The sequence below is a fragment of the Amblyraja radiata genome, chromosome 9, assembly GCF_010909765.2.
Source record: "Amblyraja radiata isolate CabotCenter1 chromosome 9, sAmbRad1.1.pri, whole genome shotgun sequence".
Taxonomy (NCBI): Eukaryota; Metazoa; Chordata; class Chondrichthyes; order Rajiformes; family Rajidae; genus Amblyraja; species Amblyraja radiata.
This window is the reverse complement of record NC_045964.1, coordinates 1,958,078-1,984,940: the sequence shown is the minus strand read 5'-3', so window position 1 is coordinate 1,984,940 and position 26,863 is coordinate 1,958,078. Positions and strand designations below refer to the sequence as shown.

General features: G+C 41.7%; 1 protein-coding gene across 3 annotated transcripts in view; it reads right to left on the bottom strand.

The window, feature by feature from the left end:
* cdc42bpb (CDC42 binding protein kinase beta) overlaps nucleotides 1-26,863 on the bottom strand; it is a 189,323-nt gene that overhangs the window by 25,340 nt on the left and 137,120 nt on the right. For all 3 annotated transcript variants that reach the window (XM_033026492.1, XM_033026491.1, XM_033026490.1), the window contains exons 13-21: nucleotides 23,787-24,029; nucleotides 16,905-17,015; nucleotides 15,962-16,206; nucleotides 14,719-14,824; nucleotides 12,466-12,590; nucleotides 11,665-11,770; nucleotides 7,561-7,709; nucleotides 2,761-2,858; nucleotides 2,559-2,638 (exon numbers count right to left, since the gene is read on the bottom strand). In XM_033026492.1, the coding sequence (XP_032882383.1) occupies nucleotides 2,559-2,638; nucleotides 2,761-2,858; nucleotides 7,561-7,709; nucleotides 11,665-11,770; nucleotides 12,466-12,590; nucleotides 14,719-14,824; nucleotides 15,962-16,206; nucleotides 16,905-17,015; nucleotides 23,787-24,029 (1,263 nt within the window). The remainder of the gene's footprint in view (nucleotides 1-2,558; nucleotides 2,639-2,760; nucleotides 2,859-7,560; nucleotides 7,710-11,664; nucleotides 11,771-12,465; nucleotides 12,591-14,718; nucleotides 14,825-15,961; nucleotides 16,207-16,904; nucleotides 17,016-23,786; nucleotides 24,030-26,863) is intronic.

Genomic DNA, 26,863 nt, shown 5'->3' with positions numbered 1-26,863 from the left:
GTATATGCAGTTCCTTCCTACATATTTATTTCAGGTGCTGTTTGAGATACGAGTATGCCCAATGTGACTGGAGAAATACATTAGCTTTCCTTCAAATAGTACTGTAATAGTATAATAAATGTTTAAAATACACTATTTAAATGCGTTTCCTAAAGAGTAGTGCATTAACAATACTGTACCATGTAATACTGTACTGGAGTACAAGCTAGATTATGAGTTGAGGTTGCTGAGAAAGTCATAAACACAATATCCTATCTCAGAACAATATAGAACAACAAAATGCTGGAGTAACTCAGCGGAACAGGCAGCACCTCTGGAGAGAAGGAATGGTTGACGGTTCGGGTCGAGACCTGCCTGTCCCGCAGAGTTACTCCAGCATTTTGTTTCTATCTTCGGTTTAAATAGGTCTGATGATGGGTTTTGCCCTGAAACGTCACCCATTCCATCTCTCCAGCAATGCTGCCTGTCCCGCTGAGTTACTCCAGTATCTTTGGTTTAAAACAGTATCTGCAGTTCCTTCCTACGCAACAAATAACACGTACCAGCAGCTTGATAAAAGTTATCAATTTGTGATCGACACTGTTTTTCTCTTCAAAGATTCTGCCTGATCAACTGAGAAATTCCATTATTTTCCATGTTAGCTTAAATATTAATATCACACAGCTTCGTATTCAACGGAGTTTTGCTTGGAACTCTGTTCCAGTTTTCAAAGTCACTGAATATTTCCAGCATTTTTATTTTATCAAGCTGTGTTATAACTTTTATGTAGCTACTGGATCTTTGATCTCCATCTTTTTGAGTACCTTACACTGAGTTATCAGAGGACATATTTAAAAAGCACACACAAAATCCTTTAACATAAAGACCATTTTAAAATAATGATTCATATTAAGTAACAAGAACTACTTTACTTCAATTGTAATTTATTCTCGAACCATAACCTGATCTACAACGTACTAAAGAATCGATGCTGTCAGGTACGGCAAAATATTTTCTTACATGTCTTTTCTTTGAAAAGCAGGGCTTGATGGAAGACATCAAGTTTGAAAAAGATAGCCAGAAAACAAGAATCATTGAAACAATACATTAAAACAACATATCAGACAGGGAAGAGTAAATGTCAGGTCACCTAGCTTTTGTAAATTCCAAAGCTCTAAGATGCAGATCAATTACATGCTCGCTAGTTACATTTGGAGTCAAATTCAGGAGTTCAAATAAGCGACTGTAAACTCCTCAGCAGACCCACGGATTAGGGACTAAAGAGAAAAGTACTATAAAGTGTTTATCTTTACTAGATGAAAGTTCGAGACCACATCTGAATCACTCATAGATATATTATAAAAACAAGTTAAAACTATCTGAAATAATTAATGAGGGGTAATTGAAAGCATTTGTCTAATTTCATTTGAACTCCTGAGGCCGAATAATTCTCTCAAATGCACTGATTTCAAACAAATATGTATTAAAAAATGGCAACATTTTGTGTTTAGTAGATTGCTGAATTATGTTATCAATGGAAGATTATTTTTCCGATTGAGTGTCATGGGAACAGCAATTAGGAAGTTAAGTATGAAATATCACCAGTTTATTTTAATAGCTTTCAAACACGAGCGGTGGGAATCAAGTAGAGGAAGTTTCACGTAAAGCGACACAGAAGTGAGTAACACAGAAGGAAACACAGCTGGTTCGTAGGGTCAGCTTATGAAGTTTGTAACAGTTAGGGTGACAAAGCAAGCACTGAAACTTACTTCTTCCCAAAATGCTAGGAGAGATGATGTAGACGAGGATGAAACAGAGCCCTTAAGTGCAACAGATACGAGAAAAACACACTTAGTGAATTCCCTTCACAGACTGAAAGGTTTTCATCAGGACACCATCTCTTGCAAAGAGACTACTGCATTGGGATATAATCAGATTTCTTTTAAAGGAAGACAGTGAGGCCACTAAAAGCAACACAGTTTACAGATTTGTGGGAGATGTTTGGAATAAGTATAACTCCATGCAATAAAGTGTACATCCAATTCACTTTCAAAATTTTAATTTGTGGAGAATTAGCATTGGAAAAATGGAGTGTGAACTAAATCTGCATTAATTTTGTTTTTTGGCTCAAACCTTGAAAATACGTACATCAATCACTTGAGTACATCAAAGATAGACACAAGATGCTGGAGTCACTCAGCGGGACAGGCAGCATCTCTAGAGAGAAGGAATGGGAGACGTTTTGGGTTGAGACCCTTCTTAGTCTCGACCCAAAACATCACCCACCCATTCCTTCACTCCGGAGATGCTGCCCGTCCCTCTGAGTGACCCCAGCATCTTGTGTCTATCTTTGGTTGAAACCAGCATCTGCCGTTCCTTCCTGCAGTTGAATACACCAAATTACTTTCTACAATCTCTGCATAATTTAATTAATATTTCCCACCACGTACAGTTTTTTCTGCCCTGCTTTACTCAGGATGTATTTCTAATCTCTTCTCTGCTCTAATAGAACTTGTGATTCCACATGGATAACATATCCTTTCGAGATTTGGCCTGATCACTATATAGAGAACACTTACTTTAAATCCTAAGTCATGTGGAACAGGAGAGGTGTTGAAGTAGTCAAAAATGGAGTCTTGAAAATCGGGGAGTTTGAGTCCTTTAATGGAAAAAGTAGAAGTTAAAGTTAATCACCATACAGATTTAACATTTTAAAAAAGCTGTCCATATCTATACTGGAAACTCACAGTAAAGTAGATTCAAGCAGCAAATATCACTAACCTTTTTCTGTCCTGGCTCTACTCTCCTCCAATTCCTTCTTTAAATTCAGTATCTCCTCCATGAATTGCTGGTTTTTGGCATCTGCTTCCTTCTGCTTACTATAAAATAGTTCATGAACAATAGAATGCAGAATAGCTAAATGAATTTGACAGATACAAGTTTTATATTTGGGTGGAATTTAATTTGATGAGGTTTTAATTCACGGAGATGGAAGGTCAGAGTGGGGAGGATTTACAGATATTCTATTTGTCACCAAAATGCTGCAATATGTGGTATAGCCTAATGGACATTCTACACAAGAATATGTGGGCAGCATGGTGGCGCAGCGGTAGAGTTGCTGCCTCACAGCGCCAGAGACCCGGGTTCCATCCTGACTACGGGTGCTGTTTGCACAAAGTTTGTACGTTCTCCCCGTGATCACGGTGGGGTTCTCCGGGTGCTCCGGTTTCCTCCCATATTCCACAGATGGTTTGTAGATAGACAGATGGCTTCTGTAAAATTGTCCCTGGTGTGTAGGATAGAACTAGTGTTTGGATGATCGTTTGTCGACATGGACTCGGTGGGCCGAAGGGCCTGTGTCGACACAGTATCTCTAAACTAAATCTTTTAAATTCACTTGAAAAGTCAGAATGGGGAGGATTCACAGCCATTCCATTTGTCACCACGAAGCTGCAACATGTGGCATCTTTGGCAGAGGAATCTTAATATCCTAATGAACATTCCACACAAGAATATATAACCAGAAATTCCCTTTCGATGTTGCCCTTTTCAACATAGGCTATGCCTTCTAGTCTTTGACATTTCCACCCTTTGAAAAAGGTTGTGATTGTCCACTCTATCGATGAACTTTTAATATCAGGTCAAGGCTGTCAGGTGAAATATGCATTGAAAATTTACTTTTATAAGTCCGTCATTGAATATCATGGCATTGAAACAGATCCTGTGGCCTACCATGCCCTTACTATCAAGTCTTATCTGCACTAATCCTATTTACCAACACATGAACCATAACTGTGCTTGCAATTCAAGTGCTCATCTTGATTCTCCGTACATGCCTGCCTCATCAACCGAGCTGTCCACTTTCAGCTTTGTCCTCAATACCTTTTTCTCCTTAAACCGACGATCTCTGATCTCAGATGCCTCTGCTTTCACTCACTGCTAGGTTAAAGAATATTGAAAATATATTTTATATTTTTGTAAAACTGCTTCAGCTTTTCATAAACTGCTTCAGACAACATCCATGTCATTTTAAACATTGTGGCCAGATAATAATGAACATAAAATCAACTCAATTGTACCTTATTACTATCCCAGGACATGCTTTGAAAATACTGGGATAGTAATATCGTGAGCTCCACCGTGGATGCCAACCAGACTCCACATGCAGCAACTGATTCGGGTTTCCAGTCCAACTGCTAATGGAGTAGTTTGAGGGAGGATGCTTTCACAATAGGTCACTAAAGCACAACACCCCTGTGTGCAGTGGTCACTTAGGAGAGCAGCAACATGCTCATCTATCCAAATCAGTAGTATCAGTAGTAATGTGGGCCTGTAGGGCTGTATGCTTTCAGACTGGTCTGCCTTCTGAAGGTGCTATGTATGATGTATTTATGTATGTATTGTTAAATATATGTACCATTGTATGTAGCACGTTAGTACCTGCACTGATGTAAAGCACTTTGGTCAACGAGAGTTGTTTTTAAATGTGCTAGAGAAATAAAATTGACTTCCATGACTTGCTGCCAACAAAACTTGTGCTTTCAGTCACAAGGTTTGCTGGCATCAACTAATGGAACTGATTGAGATAATTTACAGCCAATAGCATCTTGTCAGCAGCGCGTTAGTTTTTTTCAACTTTAAAAAAACTATGTTTTACAGTATGTTTTTAATGTTTCTTTGTGTGTTTTGTGTGGGGGGTGGTGTGGGGGAAACCGTTTCGGCCACCTCCTCCATGGAGAGGCGACTTTTTCCAGGTCGCCTCCCCCGTGGCCTAACAGCAAGGATCGGCGCGGCCTTTCCCGGAGACGCGCCCGGGGCTTCAGCGGCGGGCGCAGCGTGAACTCTCGGCGTGGAGCGGGCGAGCCCTCGCTGGGGCTCGCTGGAGGGGAGCGCTCCGTTTCGCTGGCCCGGGGCAGCCGGCAGCCTGAAGCCGCGGTCTGCAGAGCTCCAGCTGGCGCGGCGTCCGCAGCCCGGGATCCCTCGTGGGGGACCCGGGGGGAAGAAGAAGCCATCACTGCCGGCCCGCGGCCAACTTCTACCGCAGGCGCGGTGGCGACTTGCCATCACCCATGGAGGGGAGCTTCGACCGCCGGCCCTGCGGTCTGCGGTGCTTCTGGCTGCGGCGCGGCTGGAACTTTAAACTTTAAACTTTAAATCTTCGACCGCCGGCCTGCGGCCTACACCAACTTAAAGCCACGGTCTCCGGTGGGGAAGAGCCGACTCTGGACTTACCTGGACTTGTACCTTGTCCTTTTACCATCTGGACGCCCGCAGCAACGGCTGCGGAGGGTTGAGGTCCCGACCACGGGGGAAAATGGAGGAGGACTGGCCAAATTGTGTGCCTTCCACCACAGTGATGAATGCTGTGGTGGATGTTTATGTTACATTTTTATTGTGTTTTGTGTGGGTTCTTTATAATTGTACCGCTGCTGACATATTCATTTCACTTGCACTTTATGTGTAATGTGACAAATAAACCGTATTGTATTGTATTGTATTGTATCTTTGCTACTATTCCTAAATTAATCCAACTAACCTGCACCTAAATTTATTTAAAACACATCTAATATTTTCTTAAAACTACGTCGCTGTTGCAACATCCGAAACAAAGAAATTCGCCTCACTTTTGCACACTCACAGATGATAACATTCAATTGAACACCCCTGATCACCATCTGGTCAATGTATAAAACGTCCCTTCTTGCTTGACTCCATTCAATTCCTTCACAATTTTACAAAACATGGATCAGGATTCATTCAAGTTGTTCTTCACTTCTCTACTCCAAAGGAAGCAATCTTTAGAAACCACGTCTCATCTCGAAAACCATAGTTTCTCCTCCCTAGTACTACCTTAGCGAATATCTGCTGTACGCTCTCCAGAATGGCCACTTCCTTTCTCCAATGGCACACGACTCCAATCATGACCTTGCACACACCTTGGGTACATGCCGATTGACTATAACCCTTGACCGGGTAGACTAGATTTAGGGCATGGTCTAAGGGAAAGAGGATAGGCCTTCAGGGGCGGTACAGTGGCACAGCGGTAGAGTTTCTGCCTTACAGCACCACAGACCCAGGTTTGATCCTGACTACGGGTACTTGTCTGTACGGAGTTTGTATGTTCCCCCCGTGACCTGCGTGGGTTGTTTCAAAGATCTTCGGTTTCCTCCCACACTCCAAAGACGTACAGGTATGTAGGCTAATTGGCTTTGTATAAATATAAATTGTCCCATCATATCTACATACAGTAGGATAGTGTTAATGTTCAAGGATCGCTGGTCTGTGCGGACTCGGTGTGCCGAAGGGCCTGTTGCCGTGCTGTATCTCTAAACTAAACTAAACTTTAGAACCAAGATGAGAGATTTCTTCATCCAGGTTTCTCTGGAATTCTTGAACCCAGAGGGATGTAGGTTCTCTGTTGTTGAATATATTTGAGACCAAAACTCAAAAGATATTTGGACTCAAGGGATTTAATTAAGAGGAGGCTTGGGGGGTTGCAATTCAGTAAGATAATGAGCATCGATCTCATGATGACCACCGGGTGGCGCCAGCAATGCCTCGCCAACAGTCTGTCTGTCCCTTTCTTCTTAGTTTTTTTTAAAGTATGTGTTAAATGTATGTTTTTAGTGTTCTTCAGCTTCTTTTACGTGGGGGGGGGGGGGCGGAGGGGATTGGGGGAAACTTTTTCCAATCTCTTAACTCGATGGAGATGTGATTTTTTCCCCGTATCGTATCTCCATCCACACTGCGGCCTAACATCGTGGAGTTGGCGGCCTTTGCTGGAGACCAACCCGGAATCTCCACCACAGGTGCCTGCGGAATTAATATCGTGGAACCCGCGATCCCTTTGCCAGGGGTCGACCTCTGAGTTCTACTGCGGGTGCCTGCTGAATTTAACATCGTGGAGCCTGCGGTCTCTGGTCAGAGACCGACTTCGGGAACTCCAAGCTTCGATCGCCCCGACGCGGGAGATTCGACCACCGGCTGCCCGACCACCGTGGGAGAAGAATGCGGGAAGAAGATTGGACTTTATTGCCTTCCATCACAGTGAGGAACGTGGGGAGTCCGCTGTGGTGGATGTTTATGTTAGCTTTTATGTAGTTGTGTGTCTTGTTGCTTTTTTTAGTACGGCTGTACGGTAATTCGTATATCACTGTATCTTAATTGGTACATGTGATAATAAAAGACCTTTGAAACCGTTGAAACCTTTGATACATCAGGATGGGGACGGAGACAGGAAGGTTACATGGCCAGCTTCTGGTCTTGTTTAAAAAAAAAATCATTCCACATAAACACCCAAATTGTAAAAGATTTAACAAAAAAAAAGAAATTTAACAGCTGATCGATTTAAAATTGCAACTAAGATTTAAAGTTAATAAATAAAAGATGAAAGCGTAATAAACAGTTACTACAAATAGCCTTCTGAAATATGATCTTCCAGCATAATGCTTTAGATTAACGTTTAGATTGCAATGGTCAAAGATGACATTTATATGGACCTTTTCAGCGCTGAGAAAATGAGCAGAGTGCAACCGAACGCAAACTTTAATTCATAGGAATTCTTAATAATGAACACCATACCTCTCAAAAGCCATGTTCGTCGCTTTCACCCGACTTAGCTCTTCCTGCACTAACTGCTTAGCACGTATCTCTGCTTCAAGCGCTGACTGTAACTCCAATCTAGCCGACATATCCAACTTTGCACTGCGTCTCACTTTCCACAGAGGGTCCTGGAGAAGCAAACAAGAAGACGTAGAGAATTAACAAAGACCAGTTAACGCAATAATATTCATCGAGGGTAGTTGCTGATTGTTAACATACAGGGGCTGTTAACATTTGGTCACATTGAATGGCGGTGCTGGCTTGAAGGCCGAATGGCCGAAGGCCGAATACAGAGGCCTACTCCTGCACCTATTGTCTATTGTAAAATTCAGCGTTAATTTGTTTTTCCTATGTCAATACTGATGCTAATTTTGTTTTCACTGTCACAAGGTCATCAGTGATAGGAGCAGAATTAGGCCATTTGGCCCATCACGTCTACTCCGTCATTCAATCATGGCTGATCTATCTCTCCTAACCCCATTTCTCTTGCCTTTTCCGCAGAACCTCCAACACCCATATTAATCAAGAATCTATCTATCCCTACCTTAAAAATAGCCAATGAATATCCAATGTCTCAGGATTCAATAGATTCTAAGTTAAGGCGGCATCAAGGCTCACTTTTTTAAATTCAATAACAGGAAAAACTAAATGCAAAACAAATTCCTAAAAGGGTCATGTGTAGGAAGGAACTGCAGATGCTGGTTTAAACTTAAGATAGACACAAAAAGCTGGAGTAACTCAGCACGTCAGACAGCATTTCGGGAGAAAAGGAATAGGTGACGATTCTGGTCGAGATGGGGGTCATTGTTGGCAAGGCATTCCAACAGTTTAATGTCAATACGGTTTTCATATCCATAGCAGGAGCTCGGGAGGGTACTTTGGGAACAGTTGTTATTGGGAATGGTCACATCTGACATGTGGGAGTCATTTAAAGGCCAGTTGATCAAAGTTCAGAGTCCCCCCTTGACTCCATTCAAGGACCCAAGCAGTCTTTCCAGGTGCGGCAGAGATTCACTTGCACCTCCTCCAACCTCATCTATTGCATCCGCTGCTCTAGATGTCAGCTGCTCTACATCGGTGAGACCAAGCATAGGCTTAGCGATCGCTTTGCCCAACACCTCCGCTCGGTTCGCAATAACCAACCTGATCTCCCGGTGGCTCAGCATTTCAACTCCCCCTCCCATTCCGAATCCGACCTTTCAGTCCTGGGCCTCCTCCATGGCCTGAGTGAGGACCATCGTAAATTGGAGGAGCAGCACTTCATATTTCGCTTGGACAGTTTGCACCCCAGCGGGTATGAACATTGACTTCTCTAATTTCAGGTAGTCCCTGCTTTCTCCTCCCCTTCTCAACTCTCCCTCAGCCCACTGGCTCCACCTCTTCCTTTCTTCTTCCCGCCCCCCCACCCTACATCAGTCTGAAGAAGGGCCTCAACCCTAAATGTTGCCTTTTCCTTCGCTCCATACATGCTGTCTCACCCGCTGAGTTTCTCCAGCATTTTTGTCTACCTTCGATTTTCCAGCATCTGCAGTTCCTTCTTAAACACCAAGATTGCTGGGGTCGCGGACCGAGAGGAAGGCTCAAAATATCCAGCGAGATTTAGATCAGCTACAGAAATTGGTGGAGAAATGGCAGGTGGAGTTTAAGGTGGAGACCCCTTCACTTTTTCCACATTTTGTTATGTTACAGCCTTATTCCAAAATGGATTAAATTCTTTTTTTTATCATCAATCTACACACCATACCTCATAATAAAAAAAGGGAAAACAGGTGTTTAGAAATTTTTGCAAAGTAATTAATAATAAATAACTGAAATATCACATTTACATAAGTATTCAGATCCTTTGCTATGACACTCAAAATTGAGCTTCGGTGCATCCTGTTTCCACCAGGACTCTTCATAGAGCTGGCCACCCGGCCAAACTGAGCAATCGGGGGAGAAGGGCCTTGGTCATGGAGGTGACCAAGAACCCGATGGTCACTCTGACAGAGCTCCAGAGTTCCTCTGTGGAGATGGGAGAAACTTCCAGACGAACAACTATATCTGTAGCACTCCACTAATCAGGCCTTTATGGTAGAATGGCCAGACGGAAGCTACTCCTCAGTAAAACGCCCGCATAGAGTTTGCCAAAAGGCATGAGAAAGATTCCCTGGCCTGATGAAACCAAGATTGAACTCTTTGGCCTGAATGCCAAGCGTCACGTCTGGAGGAAACCAGGCACCGCTCATCACCTGGCCAATACCATACCTACGGTGAAGCATGGTGGTGGCAGCATCATGTTGTGGGGATGTTTTTCAGCGGCAGGAACTGGGAGACTAGTCAAGATCAAGGGAAAGATGAACGGAGCAAAATACAGAGAGATCCTTGATGAAAACCTGCTCCAGAGCGTTCTGGACCTCAGACTGCAGCAGAGGTTCACCTTCCAACAGGACAACGACCCTAAGCACACAGCCAAGACAACGCAGGAGTGGCTTCGTGACAAGTCTGTGAATGTCCTTGAGTGGCCCAGCCGGAGCCCGGACTTGAACCCGATCGAACATCTCCGGAGCGGCCTGAAAATAGCTGTGCATCGATGCTCCCCATCCAACCTGACAGAGCTTGAGAGGATCTGCAGAGAAGAATGGGAGAAATTACCCAAATACAGGTGTGCCAGGCTTGTAGCGTCATACCCAAGAAGACTTGAGGCTGTAATCGCTGCCAAAGCTGCCTCAACAAAGTACTGAATAAAGGGTCTGAATACTGATGTCAATGTGATATTTCAGTTATTTATTTTTAATTACTTTGCAAACATTTCTAAACACCTGTTTTCACTGTTTTATTATGGGGTATTGGGTATAGATTGATGATAAAAAAAAAGAAGAATTTAATCCATGTTAGAATAAGGCTGTAACGTAACAAAATGTGGAAAAAGTGAAGCGGTCTGAATACTTTCTGAATGCACTGTACAGAGGGATCTTGGGGTCCAAGTCCATAACTGCCTGAAGGTGGCAACACAAGTGGATAGAGTGGTCAAGTACATGGCTTCATTGATCAGGGCATTGAGATAGGAGGTCATGATGCAGCTTTATAGGACTTTGGTTAGACTGAATGCGGGGTATTAGGTGTAGTTCTGGTCACCCCATTACAGGAAGACTGTGGAGATTTTGGTAAGGGTTCAGAAAAGGTTTACCAGAATGATGTCTGGATTAGGTATTAGTTACAGGTAGAGACTAGAGAGACTTAGGTTGTTTTCTCTGGAATTTCAGAGGTTGAGGAGAGATCTGCTTGAAGTAGGTAAAATTATGAGAGGCATAGATAGGGTTGACAGTCAGAACCTTTTTCCCAGGATGGAAATGTCAGACTAGAGGGCATAGCTTTAAGGCCAGAGAGGCAAAGTTTAAAGGAGATGTGCACTACAAGTTTATTTACACAAAATGTGGTGCCTGCATGGAATGTGCTGCCTGAATTGCATTTAAAAGGCACATGGATATGCAGGGAATGGAAGGATATGGATTACGTGCAGGCAGTTCAGAGATGGTCTTGGCATCATGTTCAGCACAGACCTTGTGGGCCGAAGGGCCTGTTCCTGTGCTGTACTATTCTATGTTTTATATTCCAGACTTTTGTTTGTTACTCTATTATCAAAAAAGTGGAATCAAAACCTTCATAACATTTTTCTTCAGTTGAAGATAGTTTACCATTAATCCACATGAAGTACATAGTTTTCTGTCGAAATATTTTATGTGCATGACTAGAAATTCTAATAAGTTACATTTACCAATTAGAGGCAGAGCAATATTTCACTATTTTGTATTGTTGGTTTAAAGATTTGCTGATTATGTAGATATACAGATGAATCATGACAAAATGTTCCTCATTGCGGAAAAATACATGCTTTATGCTTCATGCATGAAATTATTCATCATTAAGTTCTGTTTTAGCATGCTTTCTAAAGAGTAAGATTTTTAGAAAGCTATAATTTTATATTTCTTCAACAAATTATTTCCTTTGGTTTGAAGAAAGACTACCATTCTTCAATAAATCAAAATTGTTTTAAAAATGATCAGGACTTCACATAGAGAAAATGAGTATTATAAATCATACCAGTGTTCTTGAACCAAGGCTAGAATTGCGGAGGGATTCAAGTTCTTCTGTCATCTTGGAGGCCAGGGCTTGCAGATATCCTCTTGCATCTTTCTCATCACTCACCCTAAAAGTATACAGCACAAGTAGATTGAAGGCTCTACAATTGTGGGTTAGCTACATGTATGATCTCAGAGTAGATAGTTTCCAATCTTTACACAATAATAAGGAGGTAAAGAAGTGTGAAAATGCACACCACCAGATTCGGAGGCAGTTTCTTCCCAGTTGTTATCTGGCAACTGAACCATCCTACCACAACCAGAGAGCAATGCTGAACTATTATCTACCTCTTTGATGACCCTTGGGCTATCTTTGATCGGACTTTGCTGGCTTTACCTTGCACTAAATGTTATGCCCTTATCATACACTGTAAATGGCTCGATTGTAATAATCATGTATTGTCTTTCTGTAGCACGCAACAAAAGGTTTTCAGTGTAGCTCAGTACACGTGACAATAAACTAAACTGAGCCAACAAGAAGCTCTTTGTTGAAGAGCCCCTTATTCAAAGATCTATTTTTCTAACATTGATTTATTGCATGGACAAATCCCACCTTTTAAGGAATACAATCAGTGAAGTGTTAGAACCTTGAACCACATCACTGCCCATTGAATGAAGGTGGCGACTTCAAACTGGAGCCCATGACATCGTTCAAATGCAGGGGAATGAAGAACATGAAGAACAAAAGGTTTTCACTGTACCTTGGTACACGTGACAATAAACTAAACTGAACTAATGTTTATTCACAAAGACTGCTACCTACCATTGTATAATTTCTGCAATCTGAGCTTCCCAATGAGCCACAGACTCTTTTCTGGCTGCAAGATCCTGCAATTCATCCTCAAGCCGCCTGTTTTGGGCTGTCAGCTTGTCCACAAATGTGCACATCTGAAAATCAAAAACCACTGTATTTTAGAAAATAGGAAGAACAGAAATATGTACCAGTGGACTGTCTGCAAATATTTTACATGTCGAACCAGAATACTATCTGATTCCAAAAAAGTCTCAATGTCACAAGAGCTTAATAATAGTAATTAATAATAGTATCATTAAATATAATTCCACAAGTTTGTGACAGCTCAAGAAAAACATGTATATTCCATAACAATATTCCATAATCAAGTTTTCATCCAATGTCCATGTATGAATACTTCCCCCCCAAAAAATATTGAGCAAACACAACAAGCCAAAACCAAGAGAAACTTTCCAATAGCAAGCCCAGGTGGCATTGTAAATAAGCGGTGAGCAGCCAGAGTTCTGGGCCATCAATGTAAAGACAGACTCAAATTTCAGCATGTGTCGGAAGGAACTGCAGATGCTGGTTTAAACCGAAGATAGACACAAAACGTTGGAGTAATTCAGCGGGGGTCAGACAGCATCCCTGAGGAAAAGGAATAGGCGACGTTTCAGGCTGAGACCTTTCTTCAGACCCGAAACGTCATCTATTCCTTTTCTCCAGAGATGCTGTCTGACCCACTGAGTTACTGCAGCTTTTTGTGACTATCTTCAAATTTCAGCATGGCAGCTTTAAATAAGTAAATAAAGAGCTGGATTTTTTTTTTAAAGGTTCACCAACAATAACCAAATGTTGTTTCAATGTCCTTCCAAAAAATAAATTGACCCTTATACAGTCTGGCTTCATGAGAATGTTTGACCTACCAATGTAGTTAACTCCATTCTCAGGCACAGTTAGGAATGGACAAGTGCCAAAAACAAATAATCTTAAAAATTATTAATTTATTCTGGAACTAAGTTCAGCTGACGTTATCCAATTTATCAGGAGGAAGTAAATGAAAGTGAAACATTTTAAAAAATCTGTATTTTTCAAGCCTATGTAAACATTTCTGTTAAATACCCCAGATTAGCAGATTCTGACCACATGAATTTAAGTATTTTTAAATAGAATTTATTTATCAAACTATTTATATGTCCAGCATACGTGCACAACTTACGTGAAACATGGTCCCAATGTTGGGGGAGTCCTGAACCGGGGCCACCGTTTAAGAATAAGGGGTAGGCCATTAGAACTGAGATGATTAAAAACTTTTTCACACAGAGAGACGTGAATCTGTGGAATTCTCTGCCTCAGAAGGCAGTGGAGGCCGATTCACTGGATGCATTCAAAAGAGAATTAGATAGAGCTCTTAGGGCGAGCGGAATCAAGGGGTATGGGGAGAAGGCAGGAACGGGGTACTGATTGTGAATGATCAGCCAGGGTCGAATGGCCTCCTCCTGCACCTATTGTCTACGAATCTATGTCTATGTATAACCGGGTTAATATTTGCCATTTTGCAAACAGCATATAAAAAGCTGAATAATCCTATTTAGGTTAGTATACATCTGTATGCAAAAAAAGTAACAATGATAAAAGAAACAGGCCATTGTTAGCTGTTTGCTAGGTGAGAACGAGAACCTGGTGCAACTTGGGTTGGGAAGGGATGGAGAGGGAATGCAGGGGTTACTTGAATTAGATAAATCAATTTTCATACCACTGCCCAAGCAAAATATGAAATGAAATAATTCTTGACCCAAAACGTAACCCATACCTTCTCTCCAGAGATGCTGCCTGTCCCGCTGAGTTACTCCAGCATTTTGTGTCTATCTTTTGTTTAAACCAGCATCTGCAGTTCCTTCCTACACAGTGTCTGATTGATTCCTCACAGTAATCTTTTCTCTTACAATGCTAAAACTCTCCACAAATACCCAGATGCTATTGACAAGCAGTGTAAAAAAAAAGCTTTGGAGATTAAATTTGTTTTCCCATCCAGAAATTAATATCACCCCAAACAGATCCATCCAGTTTATACACTACACGATTGCAATCCTGTGTAATAGTCTTTTCCTTGACTGGATAGCATGTAACAAAACGTTTTTCATTGTACCTCGGTACATGTGACAGTAAAAAACATATTTTAAAAAAAAATGCATATGTGTTTTTCTCGATAGACTTTAAAATGTTAGAATTGAAGATGACAATAATATTTGAAGGAATACTATTGGCGAATTGGTGACTTACTCGATCATTCTCAGTTGAAAATTTCTTATTCTCTTCGATAAGCATATTTCGTTCACATTCATATTTCTTCTTCAGTTCACTCAGTGTTTCCTCGATCTCATTCTGCCTATACACAAGAAACTTATTTACCACTTTTTTCCCGCAAATCACGTCATAAAGCACCATCCTACCACCAACTGGAGTGCAGTCCATCTACACATTGTAGACACTTGGACTATCTTTAATCAGACTTTATTTTGCACTAAACTTTATTCCTTTTATCCTGTATCTATAAACTATGGATGGCTTGATTTTTTTTTAGTTTAGAGATCCATTGGACCAGTGATCCCCGCACACTTATACTAGCCTACACACACTAGGGAAAATTTACCAAGCCAATTAACCTGCAAACCAGTCTTTGGAGTGTGGAATGAAACCAAAGATCTCGGAGAAAACCAACGTGATCACGGGGAGAACGTACACATCTCTGTATGGACAAGCACCCTTAGTCAGGATCGAACCTGGGTTGCTGGCACTGCAACCGCTGTAAGGCAGCAACTCTACCGCTGCGCCACCGTGACAATTATAATTATATGTAGTTTTTCCGCTGACTGGATAGCACGCAACAAAATGTTTTTCATGTTACAATAATAAAGTACACTAATTTTATTTGATCAGTTATATTCTTGTGTGTTTCTTTTCTGATGTAACATGTCAGTCAATATATAGGCTTATGAAAGGAAACTGCACCACAAAATATCTTTGCAACTCGGTGCTGGGTTTTTGACAAGGCAGTCGCATACTTAACATGTATACAAAAACCGTATAAATTGTTATGAGTCTCTTAGTAGCAATAACTATTGCAATAAAAACAGATAAACTTACAATTAGCATAAAAATGCTATTCCTAGCTAGTTATTAAAGTAACAGTATTTCATATTACTTATTTTGTCTTCTCTCTATGGTATCTCCAATTACACAAAGAGTGAGAGTGACTTTCTCTTGCTTGTTATAGGGAAATATCTATTCTGTTCTCTTATGTATACTGATCTTGGAGATTGGGAGCATATCAATATGGGCATGCGTTATAATGTTCTGTGAACACTAACCTTATTAGGTTAGTGGCTTCCAGATGTGTACTTTTTCCTATTCACTATAAAACTAATTCTCAAATTGCAAACAATTTTAGAATAATCCACAAGTGTATGAAGCAACCGGCAAATTTGTTGTTCTTATAATTAAGTGCCATTCTTTGGATGTTTACCTGTCTCGCTTGGCCTTCTCCAATTTGTCCCTTAGTATCATAACGTCTTTTTGCAGGGCTAAATGTTGCACATCCGAATCATGGACCTCTTTCTTAAGGTTCTTAATCTCCGTGCTGTGAGCAGCTTCACACCGCATCAGTTCCTCCTCGTAGAAAACCAGTTTCTTTTCTAGTTCTGCTTTTACCTTGGAGAGCTCTTGCTGATGTTGTAAACTGGATCCCGTGGCCCGACCTCCTTGCTTCAGCTAAGCGGGGAGAGAAAACATTGTTTACCATACAAAAATCCTTTCTGATAGACATGCCCTCAGTTTAAGATGTCTGAGGTCCTTCAAGGGCCCTCAGTACTTTTCTCATTTATGCATTAACATATAAAAGCTAAATAAATCAGATTAATTATTAAACCTTGCTTTATTTATGGTCAGACCATCACACAAACCAACCTCCCTTCTATTGACTCCATTTATGTCTCGCGCTGCCTCGGCAAGGCCAGCAGCATAATCAAGGATGGGTCGCACCCTGGCCACTCCCTCTTTTCCCTTCTCCCATCATGCAAAAGGTACAGAAGTGTGAAAACACACACCTTCAGATTCAGGGACATTTTCACTCCTGCTGTTCTCAGGCAACTGAATCATCCTATCACAAAGGGAGAGCAGTGGGGAACTACCATCTACTTCTTTGGAGATCCCCTGGGACTAACCTTGAGCAGACTTCCCTTATCATGTATCTAAACACTGTAAATGGCTTGATTGTAATCATGTATTGTCTTTCTGCTGACTGGATAGCATGCAACAAAAGCTTTTCACTGTACCTCTGTACATGTGACAGTAAACTACACTGTCATTTTTGTTTGGGGTTTGTTTTGTTAATTATTTTAATCTAATATTTTACTTAAGGTGATAAGTTACTTGCATAGGGCGTTGACAATGTTTCACTGTAGCCTCACCTTTAATGCTTCCACTTCACTTTCCAGTTGTTTGGAGTAAGCCTCGCTGTGTTCACGAAGCTTCCGTTCCTTTGATGCTTCAGCAATCGATTCTTCCAACTGAGCTTCCAGCTAGGAAGAAGAAAGGCTCAATGCAAACCAAAACAGGCAACAAATGCCCTATTTTCCACAACAAAACTGAAGCATTTACATTTACATTATGATTGAATCACAACAACATTCTTAGCTTAAACTCAATCAACAAATGATGAATGGCCCTGGATATTTAGAAAATCCTCTCAGCAATTGTCAGTTAATAGGTGTCAGACAACGGGTGTCAGGGGTTATGGGGAGAAACCCTGTACAACTACTATAAGATCCCCCCTCAATCTTATAGAAACGTACAAAATTCTTAAGGGGTTGGACAGGCTAGATGCAGGACGATTGTTCCTGATGTTGGGGGAAGTCCAGAACAAGGGGTCACAGTTTAAGGATAAGGGGGAAATCTTTTAGGACCGAGATGAGAAAAACTTTTTTCACACCTTTCTACGCCGCAGAAGGTAGTTGAGGCCAGTTCATTGGCTATATTTAAGAGGGCGTTAGATGTGGCCCTTGTGGCTAAAGGGATCAGGAGGTATGGAGAGAAGGCAGGTACAGGATACGGAGTTGGATAATCAGCCATGATCATATTGAATGGCGGTGCAGGCTCGAATGGCCTAATGGCCTACTCCTGCACCTATTTTCTATGTTTCTAAAGCAGGAGAATGGGGATGGAAGGGAGGGAGATCAGCCATGATTGAATGGTGGAGTAGACTTGATGGGCCAAATGGCCTAATTCTGCTCCCATCATCCATGACCTTATGAGCAGGACCGAATAATTGTGAAATGATATGGAAGACAACTATTATCTTAAGAGATGGAAATGGATTTGAATGGTAAATGAGCTAAAAAGAGTGGCTGCAATGATGTGAGGGCATCATTTATCCCTGCGGTCCTATCACTGGGTTACAGAGTGTATCACAAGTTTTTATATTTCCCAAATGACAAAGCTACATCAATAGCTTAATGAGTTAAATGCTGCCTAATGCAATTACCATGAAATAGAGTTGCATTTAAAGGAAAGAATAATCACTTCAATGAGTGGTAAATCAGAGTGTTACAGCACAGAATGGAGAATAATGTTTTAAGAGAGGTGATTATAGCAAAGCAATAAAAAGCCAAGTGAGTTAATATAATATGATGCACCAATTTGAATTAAAAATGTCCAAAGTCGATAGATTTTAACAGGACAGTGACAGCTACTGCATTTAGGAAAGGTGAAGAACAAAATGAGTCTCTGTACCATATCCTGTAGGAAGTGGATGAGGAGAGAATAAGGCTTAGCTGTGCTAATAAATGTCTGTGGGACCCGAACAGATGGAGAACTGAATCTAAAAATAGCACAGGAGCAGAAAGAGAAAAGTAATGACTAACTTGTAATGGCTGAAAAATGGATGCGACTTTGAAAATGCTGAACCACTTTGTAGGATATATCAATGATTGGACTTAAATGAAAGAGCAAAGGTTAAGAAGCCTGAAGATGATATGAAAATCAATATGTTGGATATGTGGAAGTAAGTTATAGACAGTAGAAAGTTATCATAAGACTAGTTATGCTGGAAGAAAGTGGCATTGGAAATTCAATACAGAGAAGTGTGATGTTGAGCATTTGGGAAGGAGAATAAACATGAGTACTACAAGGGAAGACATTGCAGGGACAGAAATAGGGATGGTCTTGAGAGGACTATTTGGTTAGAGTTGCACATTAATACAGAAAATGATCAGAGAATTGACCAGAGGGTGGCACAGTGGTGCAGCGGTAGAGTTGCAGCACCAGAGACCCAGGTTCGAACCTGGCTACGGGTGCTGTCTGTGCGGAGTTTACACGTTCTCCCCGTGACCTGCGTGGGTTTTCTATGGGATCTCCGGTTTCCTCCCACACTCCAAAGACGTGCAGGTTTGTAAGTTAATTGGCTCGGTATATTTGTAAATGATCCCTAGTGTTAGTGTGCGGGAATCGCTGGTTGGGGCAGACTCAGTGGGCCGAAGGGCCTATTTCCATGCTGTATCTCTAAACTAAACTACATTTCTGATTGGTGAGCGAACGATAGCAACCGGATATCAGATTAGTTTATTGTCATATACACCCAAGATGCAATGATTATTCCTTGTTCACATGAAGCTCACAGAGTAAATGATAGATACAACAATAAGTGCAAAACAGCAGAATGGTTTACAAAATGGAGCGAGATGAGAGATGCAAGATTTTGGTTACAAGGTTAGATTGAAGCAGCTGAAATAAATCTTATTGAAACATAGGGGTTGAGAGAAGATGTGTTGGAAACATTCAAAATTTGATTTGGTAGACAATGAAAAACTGTTCTTATTCGTGGATTGGACACAAGCAAGGAGATCACGTATTTAAAGTTTGGAGCTTTGAGGAAAAACTGTGTAAGCATAGAAATGGGTTAAGATCTGGAGCTCTGTACCTACAAAGTGGTCGAAGCTGGGATGATCAATTATTTTAAAAAGGAATTGGAAAAGCATCTGGGAAATAAAATTTGGAGAGGTATGGAGATAAAAGGTACAGAATTCATGAGATTGCTTGGCAAATAGTAGGCAAGGACCTGTTAGGCCAAATGGATTCCCCTGGTGCAATAATGATCCTCAACTCTTATGACTGTGTACACAATGAGCAGCAATGTACTAAGTAGTAACTGGAAAACAATTTATAAACTCCACAAGTTATGAGTAGAATTAGACCATTCGTCCCATCGAGTCCACTCCGCCATTCAATCATGGCTGATCTCTGCCTCCGAATCCCATTTTCCTGCCCCATAACCTTAGACTCCCGTTCTAATCAAGAATTCGTCCATCTCTGCCTTAAAAATATCCACTGACTTGGCCTTCACAGCCCACATAGCAATGAGTTCCACAGATTAACTACCCTCTGACTAAAGAAGATCCTCCTCACCTCCTTTCTAAAAGAGTGCCCTTTAATTCTGAGGCTATGATCTCTGGTTCTAGACTCTCCCACTTGTGGAAACATCCTTTCCACATCCAATCTATCTATGCCTTTCATTGTTCTGTAAGTTTCAATGAGGTTCCCCCTCAATCTTCTAAACTCCAGTGAGTAGAGGCCCAGCTTAAAAACACTAAAATAATGAATTTTAAACTATTGCCAGTCTAAATCCATGCCTGCCAGTTCCCTTTGAAATTCATCGGGTCCAGGATGCAGCAGCTGATATAAGGATCTTTGATCTTAAATGTTCTTTTCTGTTTCTCTTTGCAACCTAACTTCCATCATTATCTACATTTGACATAACGCTGGGGGGATCCAAGCAAAGAGGTGTCAGGTCTGGCAGTGGTCCATCAGAATAAGCTATGAGATCAGGACTCTTAAACCAGTGACTTGAACATTTCACAGCACGTGCATGTTGACTTACTTCAGTTTTAACAAAGGCTCTAGTCAGAATGACCAGCCAAGTTCAGTATGATCCAGCTCAATAAATGGGAGGAATTGGAGACTGCAGAGGAACAGAGGGAACTTGAGCTGAGTATAGAAGTTGGGAGGTAGATCGAACCCGGATCTCTGGCGCTGCAAGCGCTATAAGACAGCATCTGCAGTTTTTTCTTAAACATAGAAGTTGGGAGGTCATGTTTCCATTGTACAAGACGTTTAGTTTTAGAGATACAGCGAGGAAACAGGCCCTTTGGCCCACCTAGTCCGCACAGACCAGCGATCCCAGCACATTAACACTACCCTACTACTGGGGACAATTTACACATACACCAAGCCAATTAACCTACAGACAGTGCCTTCCATCATGTTTGGGACAAAGACCCATCATTTATTTATTTGCCTCTGTACTCCTCAATTTGAGATTTGAAATAGAAAAAAAATCACATGTGGCTAAAGTGCAGATTGTCAGATTTTATTACGGGCCATTTTTATACATTTTGGTTTCACCATGTAGAAATTACAGCTGTGTTTATACATTGTGCCCCCATTTCAGGGGACCATAATGTTTGGGACACATGGCTTCACAGGCGTTTGTAATTGTTCAGGTGTGCTTAAATGCCTCCTTAATGCAGGTATAAGAGAGCTCTCAGCACCTAGTCTTTCCTCCAGTCTTTCCATCACATTTGGAAACTTTTAGTGCTGTTTCTCAACATGAGGACCAAAGTTGTGCCAATGAAAGTCAAAAATACCATTATGAGACTGAGAAACAAGAATAAAACTGTTAGAAACATCAGCCAAACCTTAGGCTAGATGCAGGAAAAATGTTCCCAATGTTGGGCGAGTCCAGAACCAGGGGCCACAGTCTTAGAATGAAGGGGAGGCCATTTAGGACTGAGGTGAGAACATTTTTTTTCACCCAGAGAGTTGTGAATTTGTGGAATTCCCTGCCTGAGGGCAGTGGAGGCCAAATCACTGGATGGATTTAATAGAGTTAGATAGAGCTCTAGGGGCTAGTGGAATCCATGGATATGGGGAGAAGGCAGGCACGAGTTATTGATTGGGGATGATCAGCTATGATCACAATGAATGGCGGTGCTGGCTCAAAGGGCCGAATGGCCTCCTCCTGCACTTATTTTCTATGTTTCTATCATTAAGAAGAAAGAGAGTACTGGTGAGCTTACTAATCGCAAAGGGACTGGCAGGCCAAGGAAGATCTCTACAGCTGATGACAGAAGAATTCTCTCTATAATAAAGAAAAATCTCCAAACACCTGTCCGACATATCAGAAACACTCTTCAGGAGTCAGGTGTGGATTTGTCAATGACCACTGTCCGCAGAAGACTTCATGAACAGAAATACAGAGGCTACACTGCAAACCACTGGTTAGCCGCAAAAATAGGGCAGCCAGGTTATAGTTTGCCAAGAAGTACTTAAAAGAGCAACCACAGTTCTGGATAAAGGTCTTGTGGACAGATGAGATGAAGATTATCAGAGTGATGGCAAGAGCAAAGTATGGAGGCGAGAAGGAACTGCCCAAGATCCAAAGCATACCACCTGTTAAACACAGTGGTGGGGGTGTTATGGCCTGGGCATGTATGGCCGCTGAAGGTACTGGCTCACTTATCTTCATTGATGATACAACTGCTGATGGTAGTAGCATAATGAATTCTGAAGTGTACAGACACATCCTATCTGCTCAAGTTCAAACAAATGCCTCAAAACACATTAGCCGGCGGTTCATTCTAGAGCAAGACAATGAACCGAAACATACTGCTAAAGCAAGCAACAAAGGAGTTTTTCAAAGCTAAAAAAAGGTAAATTCTTGAGTGGCCAAGTCAATCACCCGATCTGAACCCAATTGAGCATGCCTTTTATATGCTGAAGAAAAACTGAAGGGGACTAGCCCCCAAAACAAGCATAAGCTAAAGATGGCTGCAATACAGGCCTCGCAGAGCATCACCAGAGAAGACACCCAGCAACTGGTGATGTCCATGAATCGCAGACTTCAAGCAGTCATTGCATTAGAAAGACTGGGTTTGTATTCACTGGGATTTAGAAGGATGAGAGGATATCTTATAGAAACGTATAAAATTATAAAAGGGCTGGACAAGCTAGATGCAGGAAAAATGTTCCCAATGTTGGGGGAGTCCAGAATCAGGGGCCACAGTCTAAGAATAAAGGGGAGTCTATTTAAAACTGAGATGAGAAAAAAACGTTTTCAACCAGAGAGTTGTGAATTTGTGGAATTCTCTGCCACAGAGGGCAGTGGAGGCCAATTCGCTGGATGAATTTAAAAGAGAGTTAGATAGAGCCCTAGCGGCTAGCGGAATCAAGGGATTTGGGGAGAAGGCAGGCACGGGTTACTGATTGTGGATGATCAGCCATGATCACAATGAATGGCGGTGCTGGCTCGAAGGGCCAAATGGCCTCCTCCTGCACCCATTGTCTATGTTTCTAAGCGCTGTAAGGCAGCAGCGCTGTAAGGCTGCGCCACTGTGTTGCTGGGACATGTTGGTCGGTGTGGGCAAGTTGGGCCAAAGGGCCTGTTTCCACACTGTATCACTCTATAACAAGTCAGATAGCTGTTGGCTTAAGAAATGCAATAACCATTTGAATGTAAATCATTGCAAGTGCACAATGATGAGAGTCAAGGTGCCTTGGATGAGGATTCTTAATCAGGCTGCAGTTTGAAAATTTTAAGTGAGATGCCTTATTACACAAATTTGCCTGATTAGCCTTTTAATTGTGACATTGCTGGTTACTCAGTTAGAGAGATGAGAGAAATCATGTCGCATTGATTTCATTTAGCACATTGAATTAAAAGAGAGAAAAATACAAAGTAGAATGGCATCACACACAGATACAACATTGCCATGACTAATATACATCATGAAAAGGAACATTTTATAAGGAACTTGCAATTAAAAATGTATGACAAGACTGAATAAACAACTGAGGGGATATCTATACTTCTGTCCTTTCATTTTCCATTTTTAAACTTCTCTTATACAATCATTTCATTGATTTTGCTGCACTGATATACAGCTTAGGCAGCGAAAGATGAAGAAACTTACAGACACACACTCAAAAACTGATGTGAATAAGCTACTATTAAGGTTATGAAATGTAAAGACAAATCTGTGCTTTATGGCTCTATAATTCAATCAATCTTACAATTACAAATATCAGCAGTTAATATAGCTGTTATTCTCCTTTTGTAACCAATTAATTAATTTAACTGTGAATAGAAAAGCTCTGTTTACTCAAAAACAATTGAAAAATGTTTTTAGTAAATGCAAAATTAATTTATGAAATGAGTACTTAGTTTGCTGCGTCCAATTTTTTTTCTACACATGGACCAAGATGATATTGCCTTGGTTAATTGTTTGGTAGTTACATACCTCCTTTCTTGTCCTTTCAGCCTTGCGGATATCCTGGCGCATCATGTCGATCTTCTGCATGGCTATTTCTAACTCCTCTTCCTTGTCACGGAGCTGGCGGGACAATCTCTGCTTCTGAGAGCGCAGGTCTGCCAATCTCTCGTTGAGTTCAGAGAACTCTTGCATTGCAAGCTTTCTCTGCTGATGTGCATCCTTCAATTCCTTGGTTTGGGCTTTTTGTCTTTCAAGCGTTTCAACAAGTTGCTATGAAAATTATAGAGTATCTAGATCAATAGGCAGGAGTGGAAAGAATGCTCATCGCTCAACATTGTGCAAACTGTTTGAAGAATGTATCCACTGCATTCGACAGTGCTGGAGTTTTCATTGTTTTTTAAATGATGTTTTAAATGTATGTTTTAGTGCTCTTTAGCTTGTTTTATATGGGGGGTAGGGGTGGGGTTGGGGGGGAGAACTTTTTTTAATCTCTTACCTCGACGGAGATGCAATTATTTTCCGTATCGTATCACCGTCCGCACTGCGGCCTAACGTCGAGGAGCTGGTGGCCTTTGCTAGAGACCGACTTCGGGAGCTCCAAAGCGGGATCCTGCGGATTTACCACAGTGGAGCTAGCGATCCCTGTCGGGGATCGACCTCGGAGCTCCAACTGCGGGAGCCTGTGAACTTTAACATCGTGGAGCTCGAGGTCGAGGTCCCTGGTTAGAGAACGACTTCGGGAGCTCCAAGACGCAGAAACATCAACCGCTCTGACGCGGGGGCTTCGATCGCCACGACTACGGATGGTTCAACTGCCCCGACCGCGGGAGAATAAAGAGGAAGAAGATTGGACTTTATTGCCTTCCATCACAGTGAGGAATGTGGGGAATCAGCTGTGATGGATGTTTATGTTAACGTTTATGTAGTTGTGTGTCTTGTTGCTTTTTTTTAATACGGCTGTATGGTAATTCGAGTTTCACTGCACCTTAATTGTACGTGTGGCAATAAAAGACCTTTGAAACTTAGAACCAAATGGGCAAAATCTGCCATATTAACTTTGATGTTCATGATCATTGTCATGGTGATGGAATAATATGTGCAGGTTAGTTACCCATCTAGCTCTAATTAGTGACTGTCCTCAATTTAACATGAGATGAGTAGCATTAAGTGAATTTGTTAATAAAGCCTGAAAACCTTCTTCAACATGATCTGCATAAATTAAATAACTGGCACAAATGTAGGATGATTACAGGCTATCATGCTGTTAAACATTACTGGAAATGTGTAGGAAGGAACTGCAGATGCTGGTTTAAGCCGAAAATAGCAGGAGTAACTCAGTGGGTCAGACAACAACGCTGGAGAAAAGGGATTGGTGACATTTTGGGTCAAGACCCTTCTTCAGACAGTCAGGGGAAAGAGAAACGAGAGATATAGATGGTAATATACAGAGATATAGAACAAATGACTGAAAGGTATTCACAAAGTGACAGTGATTAATGAAACGGGCTATTGTTGGCCGTGGGCTAAGAGTTAACGAGTTATACAGACAATGAAACTCACCAGGACAACAATGAAACTAGTACAATAGTGGAGGGACGGAGAAGGGGGATGCAAGAGTTACTTGAAGTTAGAGAAATCAATAATCTAACTATTGGATTGTAAGCAGCCCAAGCAAAATATGAGCTGCTGTTCCTCCAATTTGTACTGGGCCTCATTCTGACAGTGGAGGAGGCCCAGGACAGAAAGGTCAGTATGGGAACGGGAGGGGGAAGTGAAAGTGTTTGGCAACTGGGAGATCACATAGGCCCAGGCAGACGGAGCAATAATGTTCACTTTGTTGTGGAAGCTGCCAGTGAGCTTTTACATGCAGACTAAACTATTATTAAGACTACAGTGATATAAAAATACATGCCTGTTTAAAATAACAAAAATCAATTTTCATTATTAATGTTTATGATATATCAGTTTCAATCTTACTCTCATGGATATGATTCCATTTTTGTTTTATGCTCTGCAGGTTTAGAGAGTTAGTTTCAAACCAAGCTTTTTATTTGCTGGCTGCCAGCCTGGGGGAGTATATCACTGCAAGCAGTGCAATATGACAATAGATAATAGGTGCAGGAGTAGGCCATTCGGCCATTCGAGCCAGCACCGCCATTCAATGTGATCATGGCTGATCATCCCCAATCAGTACCCCGTTCCTGCCTTCTCCCCATATCCCCTGACTCCGCTATCTTTAAGAGTTCTATCTAAATCTCTCTTGAAAGCATCCAGAGAACCTGCCTCCACCGCCCTCTGAGGTTGAGAATTCCACAGACTCACAATTCTCAGTTAAAAAGTACTTACAATAGACAATAGGTGCAGGAGTAGGCCATTCGGCCCTTCCTCATCTCCATTCTAAATGGCTTACCCCATATTCTTAAACTGTGGCCCCTTGTTCTGGACTGCCCCAACATCGGGAACATATTTCCTGCCTCCAGCATGTTCAAACCCTTAACAATCTTATATGTTTCAATAAGATCTCCTCTCATCCTTCTAAATTCCAGAGTGTACAAGCCCAGCCACTCCCTCATCAACATGACAGTCCTGCCATCCTGGGAATTAACTTTGTGAATCTACGCTGCACTCCCTCAATAGCAAGAATGTCCTTCCTCAAATTAGGAGACCAAAACTGCACACAATATTCCAGGTGTGGTCTCACTAGGCCCCTGTACAACTGCAGAAGGACCTCTTTGCTCCTATACTCAACTCTTCTTGTTATGAAGGCCAACATGCCATTCGCTTTCTTCACTGCCTGCTGTACCTGTATGCTTACTTTCAGTGACTGATGAACAGGCAGGGCCGGATTTACCTACAAGCTAGACAAGCTTAAGCTTAGGGCCTCGAGGTCTAGGGGGGGCCTCCGTCCAAGGCAGGACACCTACCGTTCAAATCTGGGCGGGCCCACCACTCTATCTCAGCGCTAAAAACCAACGCGGAGGGGGCCTCACAAATGGAACAGTTAGGGCCTCTCTTCATCTAAATCCGGCCCTGTGAACAGGGACCCCCAGAATCCGTTGTACTTCCCCTCTTTATGTACTTATGTACTGGGAGCTAGAAACCTC